The sequence below is a fragment of the Megalobrama amblycephala genome, linkage group LG2 (assembly GCF_018812025.1).
Source record: "Megalobrama amblycephala isolate DHTTF-2021 linkage group LG2, ASM1881202v1, whole genome shotgun sequence".
NCBI lineage: Eukaryota > Metazoa > Chordata > Actinopteri > Cypriniformes > Xenocyprididae > Megalobrama > Megalobrama amblycephala.
The window spans coordinates 9,315,594-9,341,497 of NC_063045.1; the positions used below are offsets into that span (position 1 = coordinate 9,315,594).

General features: G+C 34.9%; 1 protein-coding gene across 1 annotated transcript; it reads left to right on the forward strand.

Annotated features, from left to right (window-relative positions):
• The first annotated feature begins 8,941 nt into the window (after window positions 1-8,941).
• Window positions 8,942-24,728, forward strand: LOC125263482. The gene is made up of 5 exons (XM_048182478.1): window positions 8,942-9,288; window positions 16,261-16,578; window positions 19,947-20,309; window positions 20,400-20,524; window positions 22,881-24,728. The coding sequence occupies exons 1-5, from the start codon at window positions 9,243-9,245 to the stop codon at window positions 22,893-22,895; spliced, it is 867 nt and encodes a 288-aa protein (XP_048038435.1). The 5' UTR covers window positions 8,942-9,242; the 3' UTR covers window positions 22,896-24,728.
• The last annotated feature ends 1,176 nt before the right edge of the window (window positions 24,729-25,904 follow it).

Below are 25,904 nucleotides of genomic sequence, written 5' to 3' on the forward strand. Positions count from 1 at the left end.
TTTCCTTTGTACCAGGAGAGAGTCACATGACTCACATTCACAGCTGAACACACCAATGAACATGATGATGATGATGATGAAGAACATTGTGAAGAATTACTGCTGATGACAGGAACAGCCAGATGAGCTGAGAAACATTAGAGAATAAGACACGTGAATAAATCTAATAATTTTATAATATAAAAATTAGCAAAAATGCTCTCATTACTCACCATAGACAGAAACATTGAATGTTTTTGTTGTCAGTTTTGATCCACTTATCTCTAGTTGATAAACTCCAGCATGTTCAGTTGTGATGTTTGTGATGGTCAGAGATCCAGTTTGATTGTCCAGCTTCAGTCTGTCTCTGAATCTCCATCAGGACCATTAGATGTAGAGAAGATTCCTGCAGCTCTACTGATTTCAGCTATCAGAGATGTTTCAGCTCCATATTTCCACAGTATGTCGTCATCTTCATGTATTTCAGTAAGATCAGTGTATAAAGTGACAGAATCTCCCTCCATCACTGACACTGAATCACCAAACACACCTGGAGAACAAACAGGGACAAATTTTGTCACAGATTAGTGTTAATGATGGTTTACAAAGCCTGATTGTAACTTTATTTGTGAACTGAATAAAATCAGTAGAGATACAAAAGCAAATGAAGAGATAGCAAATGAAAGACAGATGTCACTGTAAAAAACAATAAGTAAAATTAACTTAATTTTTCCTTTGCAAGTTTTTGCACGCATATTTTTTTAAGTAAATTTCAAATATGGAATTAAGTAACTCTAATTAAGCAAAATTAACAAATAAAATAAGTAATTATAACTTGGCCAGTGAAAGGTTGAGTAACTTCTACTTTGTTAAAGTTTCTTTTGCAAAACATTTTACTCAAACAATGTAACACTGAACTAAACCTTGCTTTTAAAGCGTATGCTTTATTTAGTAACATCTAAGTAAATAATACAATAGATATATCTTCATATTAGAAATAACACAGTGCTTAAACACAGAAAACTCAGTACTTGGTACACAATACACAATGACGGTAACATTCGATGGATCATTTTGATTGTGAATGTGGCATTTTGAGTAGAAAATGAACTCCAAATGTCACAAAATGGAAGTTACTAAACATAACCACAAAAGCAATGATGAAACAGTGTAAAAACAGCAAAAATCGACCTCATTAATTATTCAAGGCCCAGTGCATGATGGGAACACCAATATCAGAAAAGTTGAGTAGTTTTACTTAATTTTATAATGTTGATATTTACGCTTTAATTTCTGCAAGCTTTTTTTTCTGCAAGCTTTTGATTCTTGCCTGAACTAACTTTTTTATGTAAAAATTACATTTGTTTTTTCTGTAGTATTTACTTCACCATAAAAACATTTTTTTTTTACAGTGTGGGAAGTAATAATTTAATCTTTGCATTTGTAATCCTTGAAATTAAGATTTAAAATGAAAAATTATTCCTTCATTGAAACATTCACTATAAACATTTTCATTGTTTTCCATGACATTTAACATTTTATCAGATTTTATTTATGTAATATTTACATTCTAGACCTGAACATTTAAAATTACAAACACAAACAGACAGCTGAATTGAGAGTAAATCTCACAATAATGATGTGTAGCAGCAGCTTTATTACTCCAGAAAGAAACTAAACCAAAAAATAACTTACCTGTCAGACTCCAGCAGCACAAACAGAACAAAATAAACATGTGAAACATTTTCAGTAGTTCAATGTCTGATCTAACAAAACTATCAACTGAAAACACTCAGTCTATACGTGAATCCTCCCACAACAGAGTTTGACCCTCCTAGATTCATTTGCTGCATTTGCATATGATAAAATGTTATAGTTCATTATATCAAATATCATAGTTATTAAGACTTTAACTGTTCTTATTGAATAAACATTCTTTATTTTTATAATTTAACATACTTTTTAAAAAGTAGTCAGTCAGTGTTAAATAGCTAAGCAGAAGAATATTGTGCAAATGTGTATAAACAACATTTTATGGTAAAATAGTGTGTAAATCTAGTGATTTTAAGATTGTGTATATTTATTCAGTTCTCAATTTTAGTGTACTGAAAAACCAAAGTAAAAACTGTGTAGCCTCTCACAGGACCAGTTTTTTATGTTTGGTTTCTGAGTCAAACTGAAACCTTCTGCGGCCATTTTTCTTCAGAAATGTGGTTTGATCTTTTGGTTGGACAAACATTTTGTGTGTGAGAGAATGGGCACTGAGAGCATGTCTGTTTGTAGGTGAAGAGTGTCTTCCTGTCCTGCTATGAACAGCTTTTTAAGACACTTTTATCTATGGAGACAAAAAACATGATGAGAAACGGTGTCTGACACAGTAGGGAAAGAAACAATAACAATAAAATGATCATATTTGTTAAGGTTTGAATGAAGGGATGAGGTGAGGACTGAAGCAGAGTAATGGACTTTTTATTCAAATATAAAAAATTAAACATGAGAACACAAGACCAACACATCAACATGACCACACAGGACAGACACACACCAACATGACGATACAAGATGGCAGAAGTCGATTCACAAAGATAGGGAGGGAGGGGAGCCAAGCCAGTGCCAGCAGGAGAGCCCAATAATTCTCGAAAGTGTAAGGAACCCTGGTGGAAGTCCAAGTCAGGAGCTGGAGAGACAGACCAGGTAGGCTCTGGTGGAGCAAGAACCTCAGCAGGGGCGGCCAGGGTGGTGCCGGAGGGATAAACAAAGGAGACTCCAACAGCACAGGAACCCCAGCAGATGGCAATGGTAGTGCCTGGAGTAGGGATGGCCTTCGTGGAGCGGGTGGCTCAGGGAAGCAGGAGTGAAGGGAACTAGCAGAGAGGTATAAACAATGTAAATATCAAGTATAATATAGTTATTTTATTTTACAATTATTTCTGAAGCAGAAGCATGTATCTGAGTGTATGCAGAGGTCTGTGTAGGAAGGGAATGTGCTCACATACGGTAAACTGAGTTTCCTGTTTTTTTGACACTACAGAAAATATATGGTAAGGCCCCTCCACAGAGGTTTCCTGTTCACTTATTAATAACAGATTAGTTACAGAACAAAATGGTAAAGTATGATAAATAATAGTGTCTTGTATGGAATGTGTTAGCCACGCCTTGGTTGATCATATGTATATAAGCGGGTACAAACCCAGACGCTACAGTTGGTTTGCAAACAATGATTTCTCAAAAGTGATTTTTTTTTTAGCAACACTTCAGAGTTTGTAAACACATCTTCCAACAAATATCAAGGGTGATGTAGGATCATGTGTCACCTCTGGGGCGACTGCAGCAATTCTGGCCACCTCTAGCCCTTGTGCTGTTGAAAACCCTGTAATACTCCTGGTGTTCCCTGTCAAAAACGACTGGCCTGCAAAAAATTGCTTAAAAATCTCTCATTATGCTACTTTATCACCAAATATTTGATTCAATCTTTTTGTCAACTTGTTTTCTTTAAATTAGGACAGGTTTTGCACTTATTTTTGAAACTGATTGATCGTAGGCCTCATTGATCTGAGCCTTACTGATTTGAGGATAAAGTTCATCTCTGTTTAAAGGTGCCATCGAATGTTTTTTTTTTACCTGATATAATATAAGTCTAAGGTGTCCCCTGAATGTGTCTGTGAAGTTTCAGCTCAAAATACCCCATAGATTTTTTTTCATAAATTTTTTTAACTGCCTATTTTGAGGTATAATTAGAAATGCGCCGATTCATGCTGCGGCCCCTTTAAATCGCACGCTCTCTGCCCCCTCCCGAGCTCTCGACTCTATCACTGCATAAACAAAGTTCACACAGCTAATATAACCCTCAAAATGGATCTTTACAAAGTGTTCGTCATGCAGCATGTCTAATCGCGTAAGTATAGTATTTATTTGGATGTTTATATTTGATTCTGAATGAATTTGAGGCTGTGCTCCGTGGCTAAAGCTAACATTACACACTGTTGGAGAGATTTATAAAGAATGAAGTTGTGTTTATGCATTATACAGACTGCAAGTTTAATAATGAAAATAGTGATGGCTCTTGTCTCCATGAATACAGTAAGAAACGATGGTAACTTTAACCACATTTAACAGTACATTAGCAACATGCTAACGAAACATTTAGAAAGACAATTTACAAATATCACTAAAAATATCATGTTATCATGGATCATGTCAGTTATTATTGCTCCATCTGCCATTTTTCGCTATTGTTCTTGCTTGCTTACCTAGTCTGATGATTCAGCTGTGCACATCCAGACGTCCTGCCCTTGTCTAATGCTTGAACATGAGCTGGCATATGCAAATATTGGGGGCGTACATATTAATGATCCCGACTGTTACGTAACAGTCGGTGTTATGTTGAGATTCGCCTGTTCTTCGGAGGTCTTTTAAACAAATGAGATTTATATGAGGAAACAATGGAGTTTGAGACTCACTGTATGTCATTTCCATGTACTGAACTCTTGTTTATTCAACTATGCCGAGGTAAATTCAATTTTCAATTCGATGGCACCTTTAAAAGAAAGCCTGTAATACTCAAACTAGTTTGTTTGTGAACACGATCCTGAACACTAATTGTTTCTCTGATTTCCAACTCCCTCATTAATTTTCAATGGGTGATCATTTCTGACCAATATAAGCTCAGATCAATGAGGCCTATGATCAATCAGTTTAAAAAATAAACACAAAACCTGTCCTAATTTAAAGAAAACATTGAATCCGATATTTGATGATAAAATAGCATAGCACGAGATTTATAAGCTATTTTTTTTGTAGGCTTTTTTGACCGAGAACACCACAAGTGGGACTTTGTACAAAATAAAAGTGTTTCAAAACAAATTTCCTGGTTAAAGGTGCCCTAGAATTAAAAATTGAATTTATCTTGGCATAGTTAAATAACAAGAGTTCAGTACATGGAAATGACATACAGTGAGTCTCAAACACCATTGTTTCCTCCTTCTTATGTAAATCTCATTTGTTTAAAAGACCTCCAAAGAACAGGCGAATCTCAACATAACACCAACTGTTACGTAACATACAGTATGCATGACGAACACTTTGTAAAGTTCCATTTTGAGGGTTATATTAGCTGTGTAAAGCACGAGCTCCGTGGGCGGAGAGCACGGGATTTAAAGGGGCCGCAACCCTGAATCGGCGCATTTCTAATTATGCCCCAAAATACGCAGTTAAAAAAAATTAATAAAAAAAAAATCTATGCGGTATTTTGAGCTGAAACTTCACAGACACATTCAGGGGACACCTTAGACTTATATTACATCTTGTAAAAAAACGTTCGATGGCATTAAACATTAAAGCATGCTTGTGTGATAAACAGTGCAATTTTTTCATATTTTATGTAAAATTGACAAAATTATCCACAAAAAATGCTTTTTTCACTAAAAACTGAGGTACATACTGTAAGCTCAAATCAAAGAGGCCTATTATTGATGAGTTCCAAAAAGAAATACAAAACCTGTCTCAATTGAAAGAAAGCAAGTTGACAAAAAGAATCCAATATTTGGTGATAATGTAGAATAATGAGAGATTTATAAGCAATTTTTGTAGGCTGGTCATTTTTGAGCACGGGGATGAAATCATGTGCAACCCCAGCTGCAACAGACCAATCTTTCTTACGATTTGCATTTTTATTATAATTTTTTTTTGTTTAATTTGTTGTTATTAGGTACATAGATGAGATTGAAATGATTTTTTGCACATTTTAGCTATTTAAAAACGTTTGAAAGAAAAGTTATCTCTGGCCAGATAACACCCTGTGGGAAACCCCTCTCTTATCTATATGAAAACAGCAGCATTTATAGCGCACTCTATCGGGTAAAAGTACACTATTATTAGAGAGGGGTGATTTCTGCTTTGGACACTAGAGAGCGATGATGTACTTGTGTTTTATTTGCTGAAATATCCAATAGAGCTTATCGTGTGTGATGCTGTAAACACTATGCAATGCACTTAATATTCAATTACTTTTATTTCTCAAAAAGAACACAGCAAAAACCGTAAATGACAGACAGTGACACACTAAATGGTGTGATTAATATTTAACAATGAATGCAAGGTAAATTTCTATGATAAACTAAATGTATAACATTTTAGTTGAGTTTCTAGGTGCTACTGATGAACCACTAAATTTAAACAAAAATTCATACATCATAATAACACCAAAAGTTACGACACATAGAGTGATGATAAAGACATATACTCTCAAAGAATAAATGTGAACAAAACCAAAAGAGTGAGGTATTGTCCTGTATGAGCTCTAACATCAGTTCTAGTAAATTCAATATTTGATCACTGTTTGTTGGGGACGTTTTCATACACAGCATCCTTCTTTGACTTCTGCAAGAAAACACAAACTCAGTCAGGAACCTGCTGATGTGACATTTTTGAAATAATCAGTTTGCAGACCAACCTTTGCAATATTTTGTAAATTCTATATATATATATATATATATATATATATATATATATATATATATATATATATATAAAAAAAATTCAGCACTGGGATCTAAGTTTTAAAGGAGCAGTAAGTGATTTCAGATAAACACTGAACTAAAAATGAACATACATTACACAAGAGTATATGCAAGAGTTAGTTGTTAGTCACCAGCAGCACAGCATCTCCAGACAAACAATGACACTCAACTGTCTCCTCCCCCATCTTAAATGGACACGCATGACACCGCGGAGAGAAAATTACATTTTCACTTAGGGGTGTACTCACTTTTGTGGCCAGCGGTTTAGACATTAATGGCTGTGTGTTGAGTTATTTTGAGGGGACAGCAAATTTACACTGTTATAAAAGCATGAAGTTCAACATGGCACCTCATGGCAAAGAACTCTCTGAGGATCTGAAAAAAGAATTGTTGCTCTACATAAAGATGGTGTAGGCCAGTGGTTCCCAACCTGTGGGCCGCGGCCCACTAGGGGGCCTCAGTAATCCTCCAGGGTGGCCGCGAGATAACTTAAAATTATTTTTTAAATATATTAATAGAATTAATTAATTTTATTATTAATATGTTACATTAGAATATATAAATTAAACAAATTAAAAAATACATTTAAAACAAGGAACCACCTCTCTCGTACATTTTCTGTGATTGTTTCGGATAAGTCCAGGCTGTTTCTCATCGTGCTGCTGTGAAATACAGACTGAACAGTGGCTCAAAATGCAAACTAACTCTTTCAGTTGGAAAAAGAAAACCAGTGTCGCTAAAAAGGTTTTGATGGATGACAACTGTAATGAAGGTAAACACGATTACAGTGGCATACAGCAGTCTTACATTATGCGTGCACAAATCCGAAATTATTGATGCGCAAAAACAAACCGCACATTTGCGCTCTCGACTCACTTTAGATCGCTGAGTTTCCACGCATTTAGAAAGTTTATTTTTTCATTTGTATTTTGGTTTGTTTATTAATTTTGAGTGATTCTGCATTGTATTTAAGTTCAGTCCTTTGGTATCTCCCTGTGGTCTTGTTTGGTATGGCAGGTTGACTGAAGTTACTGTATTTAAGTTACTGTATAATTGAACAAAGTAGCTTTAAATTGGTATTTCAGCAAAGTATGTTTTAAAAAAAGAACACTTAGGGTTTAAATCTAACTTGATTTTCTTCTTTAAAATAATGCTGTTAAAATGTAATAACACTAGAATACAAATGTTTTTGTAAATTAAAAAAAAATGTGGGAGGGGGATGAGGGGTTGGTGGGCCTCGGAGTGTTGATTCAGAGAGGAGGTGGACCTTGGAGTAAAAAAGTCGTTGGGAACCAATGGTGTAGGCTATAAGAAGATTGCCAAGACCCTGAAACTGAGCTGCAGCATGGTGGCCAAGACCATCAGCGGTTTAACAGGACAGGTACGCCGCATGGTCACCAAAGAAGTGAATCACATTGGTTGTGTTAGGGAAATAGAGGTATGAGTGCTGCATGGCAGAGGTGAAGGGGTATCAGCCTCAGTGCCAGAACGCCGCACACTGAAGCCTCTTTTGAAGATGATGCACAAGAAAGCCTGCAAACAGATTGCTGAAGACAAGCAGACTAAGGACACGGATTACTGGAGCCATGTCCTGTGGTCTGATGAGACCAAGATAAAGCGTGTGTGGCGGCAACCAGGTGAGGAGTACAAAGACAAGTGTGTCTTGCCTACAGTCAAGCATGGTGGTGGGAATGTCATGGTCTGGGGCTGCATGAGTGCTGCCAGCATTGGGGAGCTACAGTTCATTGAGAGGACCATGAATAAAATACTTTGGTAACAGTGAATATTGTTAATACATTTTGTATACTGTATACAAAGTTGTATATCATAAACATAATGTCATTTCATCTCTGTATTTTTCCAATTAAAGCAACCGCACTCTCCCAATAATAATGCTAAAACAAGAAGACAAAGAAGGTCTGCAAAAAGGCAGTAACAGGAGATATCAACAAACGTTTTGGCTCTTCAGGCATCAATTTCATTCACTTTTGAAGGATCTATTCTGGTCCCTTGGAGATCGTTGTGTATCAGCATGGAGTTTCTTGTCATTGTGTACTCTTGCTATTTAATTGCATTATAGACCAGTTTGGACATTGTGTAATCATGGCACCTGTGGAAGAGCATTCATATAATCATTGAGAGTGAATGAAATTGTTACTGATTTTTGCATAAATTCAAAACATAAAAAGGCAGTAATATGAGGCATCAAGTTTGGACATCAGAATGGACATTGTGTAGGCACCAGCATTGTGTAGGCACAATTCACCTGAATAAATGCAGGCATGATACATAAACTATGAACAAGTTCAAGATTAATTAAATTCACAGAAAGAAAACTGGACTGTGAGAATCATTTTATTATGCTACATTGCAAGACATTTAAATGTAGCGCTAATACATTTGGCCTTCTTCGTTTTCCGTTCAACCAGCGGTGTTTCATGACGCATGCGCTGTCAGCAGGGGAAACCATAGACATCATGGGGGAAATACACAAACGGAACAGAATCAGCTGCTTCACCGGTCGTAGGCTACAACCTTAACCTCACTAAAGTTTTTTTGATAAAACACGAATAAATCTCTGGCTAATACTCGAATGTGAAATGTATTGTTTCTGGTATAAGCTATTAAGCTTATTCAAGTTATCTAAGTTATTTGGCGTCGAAACGAACTTTCACTTTCACTTGGGTGTGACGCCGACACGACAACAACTTCATCTGCCTTCATTTTTCAGTAAATAAGGAGAAAATGAAGGTCTTTATTTGGACCACATTGTGTGCATTCTTCGTGTTTGGTAAGACATTCATTTGTTACACTCAGTTATAGAGCAATATTCAGTTACGGTCAAAGCGCCACCTGTTGGCAGCAGGAAGTGTGGCTCTTTGAAATGACTGCCGTAATTCTCCTGTATTCATTCGCCTACATGCATGTCACCCACTGTTCACTGTTTTCCTAAGGCCAGCGGGTCGCGGTGAGCCCGGGTGCGAGGGCCCTTTCATCGCTGCTTGTAGCTTTAATTGCTTATGTTATTAGTGTTACCAATACAATCTTTTCAGAATTTAAAAAATAATTCCCACTAAGCAAAAGTTATGTCCGGCAGACGTCTTTTCACAAAAATAATACATTGAAAAGATGTCCGCTGAGGAGCCAGAATGAAAGTTTTTATGACGTCTTCTGAATGTCTAATGTAGACGTTCGTTAAACCCCATCTGTACAAAAGGATTAAACAAACAGCATTACCAGCTTCACTTATTACTAACCAGACTGAATTTCTGTCACACGTCTACAGAAGCTCTTATTGAGAATTAACAGAGGTTTAGATGTTGATGTTTGTTTCATTTGAAGTCACCATTATGGTGGTTAGAGTGTGTGACTTGGGTAAAGTTGGTTTTATATTCGCACATTCGGACTTCTGATAAATTCAGACTTTCCAATAAATGTGCAATAAATTAATGTTTGCGAATTTTAAGCAGCGACATGATATTGACAACCAACGATTGTCAACTTACAACATTTTTCACAGTCGATCAAAATAGGCAAGTATTGTTTTAATGGCATATTTACTTGTGAATGTCCACTGAATGTCCAATGTAGTGTGATTAACAAGGCTATTGAATACGATGTCCGATGTGCGAATATAAAACCAACTTTACCCAAGTGTTAGTGTGTGCTGGTCCTCGTTCTTCTTCTGTTCGATTTTCTTTGGCTGTTATAATGGTGTGTTTGTAAAACATGTTTGCTGTGGTAAAAAAGCCAAGATGAAGCAGGATCAGGGGCCTGTACCATGAAGTTGTATTATCTGGCTAGCCAGGTAAGTTTCAGATTAATTTTCACCAATCCTGGGTTTTAGGTACCATGAAAGTGACTTGGCTTTTAGCGGTGTTCATCACCATGGTAATTTACGCTCCACGGCTAACCTGCTCTGGGGCAGGTTATGTTCTGGGTCAGAGATCTCAAACCGAAATTGGGCCAATCAGATGTGAGCAAACTGACACTGACACATCCAACGTAATAAAGTCACACCCCCAGTTTCTCTTCCTCCAAATTAAAGGTCACTATATAGTAAAAACAAATATTTAACAATGAAATAGTCTGGCTTTAATGATAATTACTTGATTTTATGATTTATATATGATTTATATAATAATTCAATGATATTATTATTAATCCATTACACAAGCGATTTCAGTTTAACAGTTATTATTAAGCATTTAGTTTTAATGAATATTAATATATACAGATCATAATATAAATAAGCTGTAAATAAACTTTAAAAATGACCACATGTGACCTTACATGTCTCTGTATATATTATCAACTAAATAAACTAACTTCACAAGTTTCACTTGGACTTATAGAGCAAGATAATTTCTTTTATTTTTTTTTATCAGTGTAAATGAGTTTAAATTCTTAATTTTCTTCAATCTATTAACCTTCAGCAAAAGAGTTTTGAATCGCACTGGCTCTCTCGCGAGAAGTGAATAATTGTTTCTCTCTGTTGCAAGGCATGTGATTGGCTGTTCACCACTGATGTCACTCATTCATGTGCACGCGCTCCACAAACTCAGGATCAAAGCCTGAGTTGACAGAGAAAGTTGATGATCAGCATCATGGTACCAACAAAGCCGGATTGGAGTGGTTTGGTTTTGTCAACTCGAAACTAATCCTATAACCCTGAGTTTGTTCAACTATCATCATGGTACAGGCCCCTGGTGTTATCAGCTCCTTTGTTGTTGATAGCAAAATCGTCACAAAATGAGCATCTAACTTTCTGTTTTTAATTTATAAAAATGATTGAACAATAAAAAAAAAAAAAATCGATCACTTATCCTGAAGGTGGGTAAAAACGTGCACAAGATTTGATTGTGTTTATCATGAAGTCACACATAGACATCAATATTTTGGATATGATTCACAATACAAAACTCATCCTTGTTTTGATTGTCACTGTTGTTGTGAATCATAAAATCTTGAAAAATCTTGATGTCTGTGTGTGAACACTCTCCACCTGGGGCCTGTACCATGATGGTAGATGAACAAATTCAGGGTTATAGGATTAGTTTCGAGTTGACAAAACCAAACCACTCGAATCCGGCTGTGTTGGTACCATGATGCTGATCGTCAACTTTCTCTGTCAACTCAGGCTTTGATCCTGAGTCTGTGGAGCACGTGCACATGAATCCGTGACATCAGTGGTGAACAGCCAATCACATGCCTTGCAAAAGAGATAAACTGTGATTCACTTCCCGCGAGAGAGCCAGCGCGATTCAAAACTCCTTTGCTGAAAATGAAGAATTAAAACACATTTACACTAATGGAAAATACTTGTCTGTGAAAGAGGACAAATAAAAGAAATGATCTTTCTCTATCAGTGCAAGTGAAAGTTGTGAAGTTAGTTTATATAGTTGATAATATATAGCGATAGAGACTTAAACATACAAGATCACATGTAGTAATTTTTAAAGAGTATATTTACACCTTATTTAGGCCTATATTACATATGATCTATATATATTAATATTCATTGAAACTAAGTGCTTAATAACAACTGTTACACTAAACTTGCGTGTGTGTAATGGATTAATAAAAATATAGATACTTATACAAATCATATATAAATTATATTATCATTAAAACCAGACAATTTCATCGTTAAATATTTGTTTTTATTATATAATGACCTTTAATTTGGAGGAAGAGAAACTGGGGGAGTGACTTTATTGCGTTGGGTGTGTCAGTGTCACTTAGCTTAAGTCTGATTGGTCCAATTTCAGTTTGAGACCTCTAACCCAGAACATAACCTGCCCCGGAGCAGGTTAGCCGTGGAGTGTAAGTTACTATGGCAATGAACACCGCTAAAAGTCAAGTTACATTAATGGTACCTAAAACCCAGGACTGGCGCAAACTAATCTGAAACTTACCTGGCTAGCCAGCTAATCCGGCTTCATGGTACAGGCCCCTGGTGACTTCAAATGAAACGAACATTAACATCTAAACCTCTGTTAATTCTCAATAAGATCTTCTGTAGATGTGCGACAGAAATAAAGGTTAGTAATAAGTGAAGCTGGTAATGCTGTTTGTGGAGTTGTTTAATCAGATCTTCAGAGATTTAATGTCTTTTACTTGCAGTTGATTTTACCAAATGCTCAGTCATCAGTTATTTGATAAGTAATTATCTCAATAACTTTAACAGTGTTTCAGTGTTTCTTTTAACATTGTGTAGATTGGACTCATATAAACACAGATCAGTGTTCACTGAGGATTTACTGTGCATGTTGTACATTTCAGCATCTATCCAAACATAGTTTTGTACCTGTAAATGTTTTTAATTTTATTTTATTTTATATGCAAACATGAACAAAGTCTGCAATATATATCAGTTTAAATATATATATATATATATATATATATATATATATATATATATATATATATATATATATATATATGAGTATAATTTTTATTTTTTTTATTTTTTTTTAAGTAATTATTCTACAAGTATGTGTATTTTATGTCTGTGTCTAAGGACTTGGGTAAAGTTGGTTTTATATTCGCACATTCGGACATCCGTATTCAATAGCCTTGTTAATCACACTACATTGGACATTCAGTGGACATTCACAAGTAAATATGCCATTAAAACAATACTTGCCTATTTTGATCGACTGTGAAAAAATGTTGTAAGTTGACAATCGTTGGTTTTCAATATCATGTTGCTGCTTAAAATTCGCAAACATTAATTTATTGCACATTTATTGGAAAGTCTGAATTTATCAGAAGTCCGAATGTGCGAATATAAAACTAACTTTACCCAAGTTGTCTAAGGGCAGCACAAGTGTCTCAGTGGGAAGCACTGTCTCCTCACAACAAGGAGGTTTCTGGTTTCTGGTTCGAGTCTCAGATGAGCCAGAAAGTCTTTGTTCAGATCTGGTTTCTCTCACAATCCAAAAATGTGTGAATTACAGATGCTAAGTTGTCTAAAGGTGTGAACATGTGTTTTACTGTCTATGGATGGATCCATGGCTGTTTTTTTTTTTTTCTTGTACAGAGTTTCAACGAACATCTATGTTGGACATTCAGAAGATGTCAAAAAAAGATGTCTTAACTTTTATTCTGGCTCCTCAGTGGACGTCTTTTCAATGTACGAACTTTTGTGACAAAGACATTGAAAAGATATCTTCTGGACATAACTTTGCTTAAGCTCAAGTTAATTCAGTTCAGTTCAGTATCAGGATTGATGGAGCATGTAGATCATCAATCATGAAAGAAAATTTGAAAAAGCTATTATGCAACTTTACTGCTATCACTAAGCTAAATATAAGAATTTAGCTCCAGCCAAGCAAGCCCAATGTTACAGTGGCATTGAAAAATATGTTTTTATGTTGGTTTTACTGTCAAAAGTGATGCTGAAGACATGTTATTGAAATGCAACAACTGCGAAAAATCTCGCAAAGCCTCCTAAAGACTGAGCGTTATTACTGCCCCCTAGAGGAACATGAATGCAGTTGTCTTGACTGAGATTGACATTATAAATTTAAATTAATTTAAATTCATCAGTGTTTTTTGTCAACTTCACAGGTTGTGTCATGTTACTTGGACATAAAAGAACATTTTCAATGCAAGTTTTTCTCTCATTTGTAAATCAGGGTAAATTCTATTGAATTAAATTCAAATCTGATAATAAATTAATTTAAAATACTTACAGTTTTTCATCTTAACTTCAAAGGCTGTGTGTTGTCGCTGGCTCCTAGAAGAACATTTTAAGATTGGCTTTAATCACAGAATTGTAACATAAGGCAAGCTCTTGATATTCAAAGAAAGACATAAGCTCAACTCAACTTCTGTTCTAACTCAACTTTAAATGCTGTGTGTCTGTACTGGTTCCTAGAAGAACATTTTAAGGTTGGTTTCATCCAGGAAACAATTAGCATAACGCGTTATTGAAAGCAACAATTGAGAAAAATCTCACAAGGCTTCCTAAAGACTGAGCAGTATTACTGCCCCCTAGAGGAACATGATGCAGTTGTTCTGACTGAGTTTGATATTCAAACGTTTAATAAATTTATTTTAAAATCATACAGTGTTCAATATCAACATCACAGGTTGTGTCTTGTTACTTGGAGCTAAAAGAACATTTCCATTCTTATATTTATTTTATTTGTTATTCAGGTTAAATGCTATTGAAATAATTCAAGCCTGTTAATAAATTAAAATATAGTTTTGCATCTAAATTCGAAACGGTGTGTGTTGTTGCTAGCTCAACAAAAAGAGGAAAAAAAAGAAAAAAGGTTTTAGTCACAGAATTAGAATTAGAAAAGAAGTTGAGTTGAGCTTATGTCTTTCTTTGAATATCAATAGCTTGCCTTGTGCTACAGTTCTGTGAATGAAACCAAAATAAAAATGTTCTCCTAGGAGCCAGCAACAACACACAGCCTCTATATTAGAAAAAATGGTATTTTATACAAATTTATTATGACATCTGAATCTCAATAACATTGTTTTTGCATCACGTATGATAGTGAAACCAACTGAAAGCAGTTCTTTTAGGACATAGTAATAGATCACACTATTTGAATTTGGGAATGAATATTATGGTTTTTACTCAATGTAAAACTTCTTTTTCTTAATAACATTTACACTGTTTTTACCAGGTGAGACTGTGTGCATATGTTTCAAGTTTTGTGTGCAGTTTGATCGCCTTTTTTCAAGAGTAAAGCATATGGATGGAAAAATTTAGCGTTTTTCCTCTTCATTTGGTACTTTGTAGACGGTCCCTATCTGCTATTTTACATTACAAAATGAATAGGTGTCTAATACAGCAAAGCAGATTAAAGTGTTTTCGAAGCTGAATCTCTGACGAATGTCAAACGTCCAATGCCAAACCAACTTAATATCGGTATTCCAATCAACCAATCAGATTTGAGGGACAAGTTTACCATTTATGTCAAGTTTAGGCTTACAACCTGGGTTAGGTGCTTCGTCAACAGTGTTATTAATCTATCATTTCCCTCTGATTTTAGGGATAAGTTATGGGTAGGGTTAGGTTTAGGGGTTGGGAAAAGGTTAGGACTAAATTTTTGCATAGGAATGTTGTTCCAGGATTAACAAAATATGTTGATCCAGGAACATGACTTACAGCCCCGGCTCTTGTATGATATATGCAGACTACAGACACTAAAGCTAGATGAGTTAAAATGGCGTATGCTATTAATAGAGAATCTCGGTCACTGTTTTAGATGAACATATGAATGATCCTTCTGTTTGCTGTTTTAAATGAGCATTGACATTGATAACTTCCACAATTAAACCTGTATTTTGCAACAACAACCTGTAATTTGAAAATAAAAGCACTAAATCAAACTAAAACATGAAATGGCATTACTTGAGTCCATATGATGGAAAATACCATTAGGTTATTTGCCAGCTCCTTAAAGTGGTGAGTCTATGAAAGCATTTCACAACCAGGTTGTATGTTTGCCAACGTACAATAGATGAATCAGGATGTGGGTTTAGGGTGATCTAGAAGATGTTCAAGATCTTCTGAGAGACACATGAAGCCTATGTTTGATGAGTGAATATGTAAATCAGTGATGTTCTGCTGTTTGTTTGCATGTGTTATATAGCTACATTATTAATCCAGACATATTTTTCTGCTCACAGTCTTGAGGTTTTGTAAAAAATAAAAATCACAGCATCCTGTTGTTTTTTTGTTTTCTGCCAGTCTTCCAGATGTGATTTATAATTAACTTTTTCTTTTTTTCTCCAGGTGTGTTTGGTATTGATACAGATGAAGAGTCAGTGAAGGAGGGAGATTCAGTCACTCTAAACACTGGTGTTAAAGTAACCCAAAAACACAGAATTAGATGGTTTTTTAATGGCAATCGTATTGCTGAAATCATTGGAGGTCAGAGTAGGATCTGTACAGATGATCTGTGTAAAGAGAGATTCAGAGACAGACTGAAGCTGGATCATCAGACTGGATCTCTGACCATCATGAACATCAGAACCACTGACTCTGGAGAATATAAACTACAGATCATCATTGACAGCAGCAGTTTTAAAATCTTCATTGTTAATGTCACTGGTGAGTATACATGGTAGTCTTTGAAAAATTGAGATTTGACTATTTTAAAATATAACTGGCTAAATGCATGCAAAACTCAAGGTATTGGAAAATAGCAATAAATTAATTTTCAGCACTTCAATGTAGTGTTGTTACGATACTGGACTTTCCAACTTCGATACCATTTTCAATACCATGGGGAAAACTGCCATATATTACTGCCATACAGATATTTTTATTATTATCTATTAATTTTTGATAATTTGGGTCATTTTGTTGTAATAGCTTACACAGCACATGGACGGAGGCTTTATTTGAAGCTTTGAACTAAATTTACAAAAAAGAGAAGTAAACAGTCAGTAATAAAATATGAACAAATAAACAAATTGCAAATAGAATAAAGAGACAAATGAAATAAACACGGCTTTAAGTTTTTCAGGTGGGTCTAACAGTAGTATTTAGAGTAAAAAATAGGCCTACTACAGAAATTAGTCAAATGTAAAATAACACTGGATAGTCTTCATTGAAAAAATTAAATACATTAAAAACTTAAGCTACAAGCTACAAAAGTTGTCCAGTCAAGAGCAGCAAGTAATTTTCTCTTTGTCTTTTGTTCTTTGATCAACATGACAGAAAGAAGCAGGTTTATTCGGCTCACCAAGATGTGCATTTTGACATAATTGTGTATTTATTACTGTTTAAATGCAATAAGCCATGAGAAAGGAGTCAATATGGTACTCACAGGCTGTATGAGAGGCGGCTTTATGAAAGTGCCACTCAACATAGATCAGTGGTGTATGCTTTTGGCGTGAGCGCGAAACCTGCGGGAATGACTAAAATTATGCATAATACAAACACTATTTAAAGCTGCTGTCTAACTTTTTTGGTTACAAATGATCCAAAAATTTTTTTGCAAGTACATAACCAGCCTTTTCAAAACTATCTCCTTACCTTAAACAGTAAGCTTGTAATAATGTTTTATAATAAAATTGGTACTGGTAGATTTCTGAGGTAAATTCAGGCAGTTTGTCTTTGCATCATTACGTCGTCACATCTGTTAACATAAAGAACGAGTCCCAGCTAGTAGGCTGTGCATATAGGATGCTGCTGGTAGTGGATCATTTATAGCTTTTTCTCACAGCAGCTGCAATAATTAAACTAATCATTTTGATGGCAGAATTCTGTCATTAATTCCTCACCCTCATGTCGTTCCACACCAGTAAAACCTTTGTTCATCTTCAGAACACAAATTAAGATATTTTTGATTAAAATCTGATGGCTCAGTGAGGCCTGCTTTGACAAGTTAATTTACACTTTTAATTGCCCAGAAAGCTGCTAAAGACACATTTAAAATGTACTTCTTGTGTGCCAAAATAACGACTTTATTCAACAATATCTAGTGATGGGCAATTTCAAAACACTGCTTCATGAAGCTTCGAAGCTTTATGAATCTTTTGTTTTGAATCAGTGGTTCAGACTGGTAGTGTGTATCAAACTGCCAAAGTCACGTGATTTCAGTAAATGCAAAATTTTACTTTTACATGGTGTTTGAACATTAATGTGTGCACAGTGGGCCTCATTTATCGATCTAACATTGAAATGAGCACTGATCCCAGCACAGAAATCATCTTATGACAGGGTTCATGTGTGATTTATCAAACATTTGTATGCTGGCAATCCTATCGTATGAATGATCGTACATTGATAAATGTGGCGGCTGAAAACAATCTTCATTTTAATATCACGGCCCTAAAAATGCACGGTTTAGAAGCCTCGCCCCTAGAGTTTACGACACAGAGAAACATAACCCGGCTAAGAAGAGGAAGTAATCACGAAAGAGAAATTCATTTTACACTAAAAACACCAGTTAACCTCGTAATTGAAAACAGTTACATTCATTTATATGTATATTTAATACCGTTAAATGAAATGAAACGGATCCTTTAAGTGTAACGCTATACACAAGAATAAAAAAGAAGCTATAAAATTATATATTAAACTATAATATTAAACATAAATTAGATCGTCATAGTGGCATTCATTATAAACAAAAGTCAAGCCAAAACGATTTTTTTTTAGGTTAAAGTGAAACTGATTGGCTCACCTCTCTCAGCTGGCAAGAATCCAAATATGTTTCTATATATTACATGTAATATTTTGGCTGCTAAATTATTATTCATTATATAAACAATTAAAGCTTTGTACTTCACTCGTGTTCTAATATCCACGTAAAACAGCATCCTTCAAAAATCCACAAAAATGTGTTTGGTCGGGTACTGGGCACACTGATTTACAGCACACCATTTCATTTGAGCAGTGTAACATTTATGTTTGGTTGACTGCATTTAAATTTGATGATAAATTGCTGAAATATCAAGTTATAAATGCTAGAACTGATGTTGTGTGTGCATGTCTAAGGCACCTGAGCGATCACTTGGATTTTTGCAAAATTTAGAGATAAATGCATCACAAAAACGAGATCACACAGTTTTTTTTTTTCTTTTGTTAGTCTGTTATTTAAATGAAACGTATGTTGTGTAGTCCTATTTATTTTTATTTCTTACTTAATTTTATTCTATATTTCTCTTTTCACAGAAGCACTGCACGTGTGTAATGTGACGATGTGTGAATCCTCATCTTCTGTTGTTTATGTTGCTAGTTGTACATGCAAAGCCAAACCCCTGAAAATTTGTTTTTTTTTTATTTTTATGGGTCACAAACATGCATCTATTCTAATTTAATTTAATTTTAATTTGACATTCTTAACTTATGGGATCGACTAATGAGCTTCGGTTGTTTGTCAGGAAAATAATCTAATTATAGAAAATGCTCTCATTACAATTCTCCAGCAGATTTACTGCATCCAAGCTCAAGCTAACTCAGAAACTTGCGTACACAAGCTGAGACCTGACGTGACCCTAACCCCACAGCTCACGTCCATATTGATAAATGCCAAGTTTTGCATGGAAACAGCCTTACTCACCATTTTCTGTCATACGTTTGTTTCATAAATAAGGCCCAGTGTGTGTTACCAACCACCCTATAATTGTAAAAATCCACCCCCTCCTTTTTTTTTTTTTAATAATCTCCATAAATCAGAAGCAGTGTGTAAAAATGCACTGTTCCATTGTAGGGAAAAGCCCCACCCACTGAACTCGATTAAGCACTGAACTTACAACAGAATTTAGCTTCAGTGTGTACGTGGCCATTAGCAAAAAAAACAAAAAACAAAAACCTATTATTCAAATTGTGAATGGGTCATTTTATAGAAATTGAGGGGCATTATAGTCAGTGAAACTATCTACTCTGTATAATGAAGCCCTGATTTACTTTGTGTCCCAACATTGTTGGATATATTGAGAAGCTATAATTGTAATCATGTGTTTCAGGTGTTGCTGCTGCTCAACGAGATGAACTGAAGACAGTGAAAGAGGGAGAATCTGTCACTTTAGATCCTGGTGCAACGAAAAACCTAAATGATGTGATGACATGGTATTTTAATGATATTCTCATCGCTGAAATCACTGGAGATCAGAGTAAGATCTGTACAGATGTTCAGTGTGATGAGAGATTCAGAGACAGACTGAAGCTGGATCATCAGACTGGATCTCTGACCATCATGAAAACCAGAAACACTGACTCTGGAGAATATAAACTAGAGATCATCAGCAGTCGCATCAGCATCCAGCGTCGTCGTCGTCGCCGCAGCGTCAGCATCACCAGTGTAAAGAGCTTCAGGGTTTCTGTAATTGGTGAGTACCATCACACTTTCCCTTGAGGAATTTTAAAATGCAGTTCAGTGTTCCTAAATCCAGTAATAACGTCTGTCTGTCTGTCTTCAGCTGTTCCAGATTCAGATCTGTCTTCAGGTGCTGTAGCAGCAATAGTTGTTATTGTTCTGCTGGCTGCATCTGCTGCTGGTGTGATTTACTGTCGCCGCAGGATCCATAGAGCAGTACCACAGAATGTGAGTATTACATGCAGCTGATTGCGCAAAGTGAATATTTAAAAGAACTACACTGTAAAAAAAAAAAAAAAAAAAAAAAAAGTCAAACTTGTAAATAAAACAACAAAAGATTATTATATATTTTACATGGGAAAAACTGTTTCAGTCTTTGTACTTAAAATTTCACATTTAATTTCACATTGTTTCTTAGTGATTATTTGTGAAATTTGCTATAAATTTCCAAATTCTTTTCAGAGTATGAATACATTCATATATTATTTTAATGTAATTATATAATTAATAATATAAATCTATTTTTGTATGTAACATGGTGTTATAGCATGTAAATGTACACTGTAAAACATTTTTATTATTATTGTTTTTGTTTTTTTTAATCGTACAAACAAATTCACAGATGAGGCAGTGCCAAAAACAGTAAACAGGGTTCATATGGTCATGAAAAACCTGGAAAAACCTGCAAAAGTTTTGGAAAAATAAACCAGAAAGTACTGAAAAAGTCATGGAAATTTGTTTGTAAATATTTATGTAATAGGATATATGTTTGTGATTAATATTGGTTAAACAAACTTTGAAACTTTGGTTTGAACATACTTTGTTTATTCGATCCACCTGCCTGCGGCATATAACCAATCACAGGCGTTTCTGTCGAGCATGATGGCCAATCAGAAGCGTTCAGATTAGATATCACTGAAAGGAAGAGTTTGGTTCAGTGCGCGCTGTCTGAATTCTGACTGAAACTCGTGAATTTTCCCATAATAATCAACAAAGTGCAGATTGGATGTAAGAGATTCATGTCGCAGTGTCATCAGCTTCAGTGATCTTAGGAGTGTTTGTGAGAGCGCTTAAACTCACGCTACACTCAATTTATGGACAGCTTCACAATCGGTCTCGTCTCTGCTCCCTCTGTAAAAGTTTATTCCAGTTAATATAATTTATTCATCATGCTGGTAAGATCAAATGAAGTCTTCATTTTCTGATGCATAAAAAGCATTTAAATAATTCATAAATGGTTCTAAGATTTTTTATCTTTATAGCCAGAATATGACGTTCAGTTTCCTGAAACACAAAGACACTTTATGTATCTATTATTCGACATTAATCATTTTTATAATATAAAGAGCATTAATTGACAAAAATGACTCTGTAAAGAGTTCCTGTTAATTTGATAATTTGAATAACATTAAACAGTCTGTGTAAAGAAACATTTAGGCTATTTCAGGTGCAGCTTCTGTTCCACCTTTGCAGTGTAAAGATGCTTTTGTTAATGCTAAAATTGTATTTGTAACACACAGTCTATATAGTGTTCTGAGTAATTGGTTAAAGTTAAGTATTTGACAAACGACAACACAGATTTAATTAAAAAAAAAATTGCACTTATAAAATGCTCCTGGAAATCAATTGCAAGGGGCCCATATTAGATACGTTTATGTCTGACCCTGGCATGGGGTAATGTCTGGCAGTTGCAGTTCTTATAGGTGTAAATTGCAGAAAGGAATAAATAAACTCGACTGTTTTTGGGGGAATTTATTTAAATAGGGTTGTTATCTTGTTGATGATTGATGGTTTTACAATGAGATTAATGGTAAATAGGCCTAGGAGGCAAAGCTGTTTTTATCTTCTTAGTTACCAAATTTTATATTCCAAAAGTTTGTCTCTAGCCCCGCAACCTTGTAAAGTTACGGTTAGTGTTACTGCACACTTTAAGATCATTGCCTCCCATTGATGTCTGTTAATCTGTCGCTAGGATCAGACACAGTATTTTATCAGACCGTCTTACTGGTGTGTCAGCGTTTATTTTGTATTAATCTACATAGCTTGTCGTTAATTAAGATATGCTGTGATTTGACATTTGAACATGGATTTTTATTCTTATTTTACATGTATACACAGATGTTTCATGGAACATTAGGTCATGAATATTTGCCTAAAAGTCATGGAAATGTATTGGTAGAAATGTGTATGAACCCTGAATAAAACACAGTTTATACCCTGAATAAATTAAATTACCAATAATATGAAAACAAAAAGTGCAGTAGCTAGTAGGGACATCAGTAACCAATACTCTTATTAATACTTATTTTATCAATACAATATTTCAAGCATTGTAGGTGTGCAGATTGTTTGTAATTATATAGTGTGTGATATATTTAAGGACGAATCACTGTCTGACCATCTTGAGTTTTTAAAATGAAGATAAGGGTTCGGATCATGATTTTTGTTTTTTAAAGCAGATTTTTTTAAAGCGCTTTTGGGGAGTGTTTGAAAATGATGATGCGTGACATCTAGTATTTTGTGTATTCATGAAACATCAGTCCTCTTCATTTCTTTTACCTTCTGTGAATCTGTTTTCTTACAGGATGTTGGTTTGTAGAAGACTCGTCTCCTAAGCAGACTCAAACTATGGATGGACACTGCTAATGGGACGTCTCCTAAACGAACTGACAATAAAACCTCCAGCAACAAGCAGTGACAAGTGACTTTATTATATTTGGTTTCAAATTTATGAAGAGCCTGGCGAAACAAGTAATGGTGACATTGAGCAACAAGATGTTGGCGTGTCCAGTGACTCGGCAGAGTTGAGAACTTTTTTCAAGTGAGCCGTGAGTTTTGGGAGCTAATGCCAATACGAGTGAAGACGATGATGCAGACTTGATTCATCTCCTGTCAGATACATGATTAGTGACTTAGTGCTTGTTTTCACTCCAGCCTAATGTACCACTGGAAATTTACCTCATTGAAGCACAGCTCCTGCACCAGGCAGTGGTGTTCATACGGGATGTGAGTCCGAATGGATACGCCTGATAGCCTGATAGCCAGAGACTTGCTTATTATAGAGAGCCTAAATGCCAAAGATGGCCTTTATATTATACGTTTCATGCACTGATTCCATTTAAATATGATCTTTCTGTCATGCCGGGTTTGATTTTCTTCTTATTTCCTTTTGTTCCTCTGGAATAGTTATAGCAATAGTTTGACCTTAAAAATATCTTTTTCTTACAAACACGCAGCTTTTCACTTCAGAAGACATTGATTGAGACTGGAGCCGTGTTGTGGACTATTGTGATGTTTTTATGAGCTGTTGGACTCATTCTGACAACACACATTCACTGCAGAGGATACACTGCTGAGCCAGTGATGTGATGCACAATTTCTCCAAATTTGTTTCTGTGATGAAACAAACTCATTGTGTGTGAGAGTAAAATGTCAGCTGTATCCCTGCAGTAGAAGAAAGAGTGCTTGATGTTTTCAGCATAGAGAAGGTTTATTACAGCTGCTAAAGTGGACCAGACAGGAAAAGTAATATCTGTCTTTAATCATTATCGGCAGCGTTTACACAGCAAGAACTCATAACACACAGATTTTAACCAGGCTTCCCTTGGGTCAACCAGCATGAACATTTGTGTATTTTCAGCAGGAGTGTTTCTTTTAAAGTTTATGAAACTTCCCTGTCCACACAGATGCTTTGGGTTTTTGTTTGAAACTGTAACGAAAGCACTGAAACACCCAGTGGATAGAAGCAGCAACAAACTGCTGAATTAGCATTCTTGTAATGTTTTCCATACAGACAGGTACCAAATTATAGGAGAAACTACCATAAAGTGAATAAATATTTGTTTAAATGTTTGCTCATCATAAAAGTCCTAAAGGGATAGTTCTCCCAAAAATGAACATTTGATGTTTATCTGCTTACCCCCAGATCGGTTAGAAGAACAAGTGTATCATGGTGTCTGTTTGTGGAAATGTAATTTCCATGTCAGAGATGAAATACTAGTAGCCTAAAATAGTTTTGTGGTTAACTACCAGTTTTCAGTGTTCATTTATGTTTAAATTAATGTGATGTTAAAAAACTGCATGATTTGTGTAATCTTAGAACTGTCACATGGACATTACTTTAATGCATTCTCCTCTGATAACTAAAACTTACTCTTAAACAATAATAAATGTGAGTTGAATTAAAATACCATTTGGCCAAATTCCAACCAAAAAGCCTGTACCAGGAGCCTGTTGAAGAGAAAAAGTGACTTGTACTCCGAGAAGAATATTTTTTAGACTTTTTTTTTTTTTTCATGCATCTTTTTTATTTTTAACTTCATGTTGAGTCATGTAAACTTCTTTTCTAAAGATGATTTTTTTCATAATGGCTAAAATCAGAGGTTTGTCACAAGGATATTTGAGTTAATCAGAAATAAATTAACTAAGCTAACCTTTGTAGAGCGATCATTGTGCCTCTGCATTCTGGATGATTTCATGCACTTTAAACTTTATTTTAGGATTCAACATTTGATATTTACACTGAAAAAAAAATGGTGTAGAAACAAATTTCTTATTGGTAGTAATTACAAAGAAATGGCAAGTAACATGTTTGAATCAAATGTGAAGTTTTGAAGTAAAAAGACTAAAATGTTAGTATATTCCTGTAAAATACACTCCAATTTTGACTCACTTAGAAAATAATTTTTACAATGTACTCAAATTAACCAGCTCAACTTATAATCAGCTGTAATTTTAAAAGCTTTTTATTATATTGAAGGTAAAGGGAAAAACTTGAAAAGTTGAATTTCTGGTTAGGACACGAGATGGCGTTGTAGTATCTAGCATACTGCTTACACACACTTCATGAATAAATGAAATACCACAGGCAATGTATAACAAGGGCACTTTGTGGGATGCTGTCCTGAGAAAAATGGAAAGCAGCCAGTAAACAGTAACAGTTAGTGATGTAAAAGTAATGAAAAAAAAAAAAAAAAAAATGAAAAACTCTTACAATCTTTGATCCCATATTAAATTATGGTTTCGTAATACAAACATTAACTGTAGTAACTATTTTGAGAGACTGTTTTGGCAAAGCTATGGTTACCACATTAACCCCCGGTTTCACAGACAATGCCTCCCAGATTAAATGTGTGTTTGAGCTGTTTTAACTGAACGCAACTTGCACTGAATAAATCTTAAAATATATCAGTGCCATTGTTTTTTCTTAAGAATGGCACATTACATTTATAAAATACTTAATTAAATGCCTTAATTGAAACTAAGGCCTAAACCTGCATGGCTTAATCTAAACCCTGTATGTGAAACCAGGCCTACATTGCTTAATGGTGTATCAGTGCATCATTTTTTGAGTTTATTGACCACTTCAGACTCTGAGATTTCTACTTTTATGTTACTGCCAGTTATTTATTGTTTTATCTTCAACACTTATGGACACTTTTTACTGCCACTTTGGACAGTGATTGTACACATGACATTATTTATGACTCAGGAATCACTTATTTAACACTTATTTAACTTATTAACACTTTATTTTAGTGTCCTTGTTACAGGTTACATGTAGTTACTGTAGTAATAACTATAAATGATGCATTATTACACAACTAAC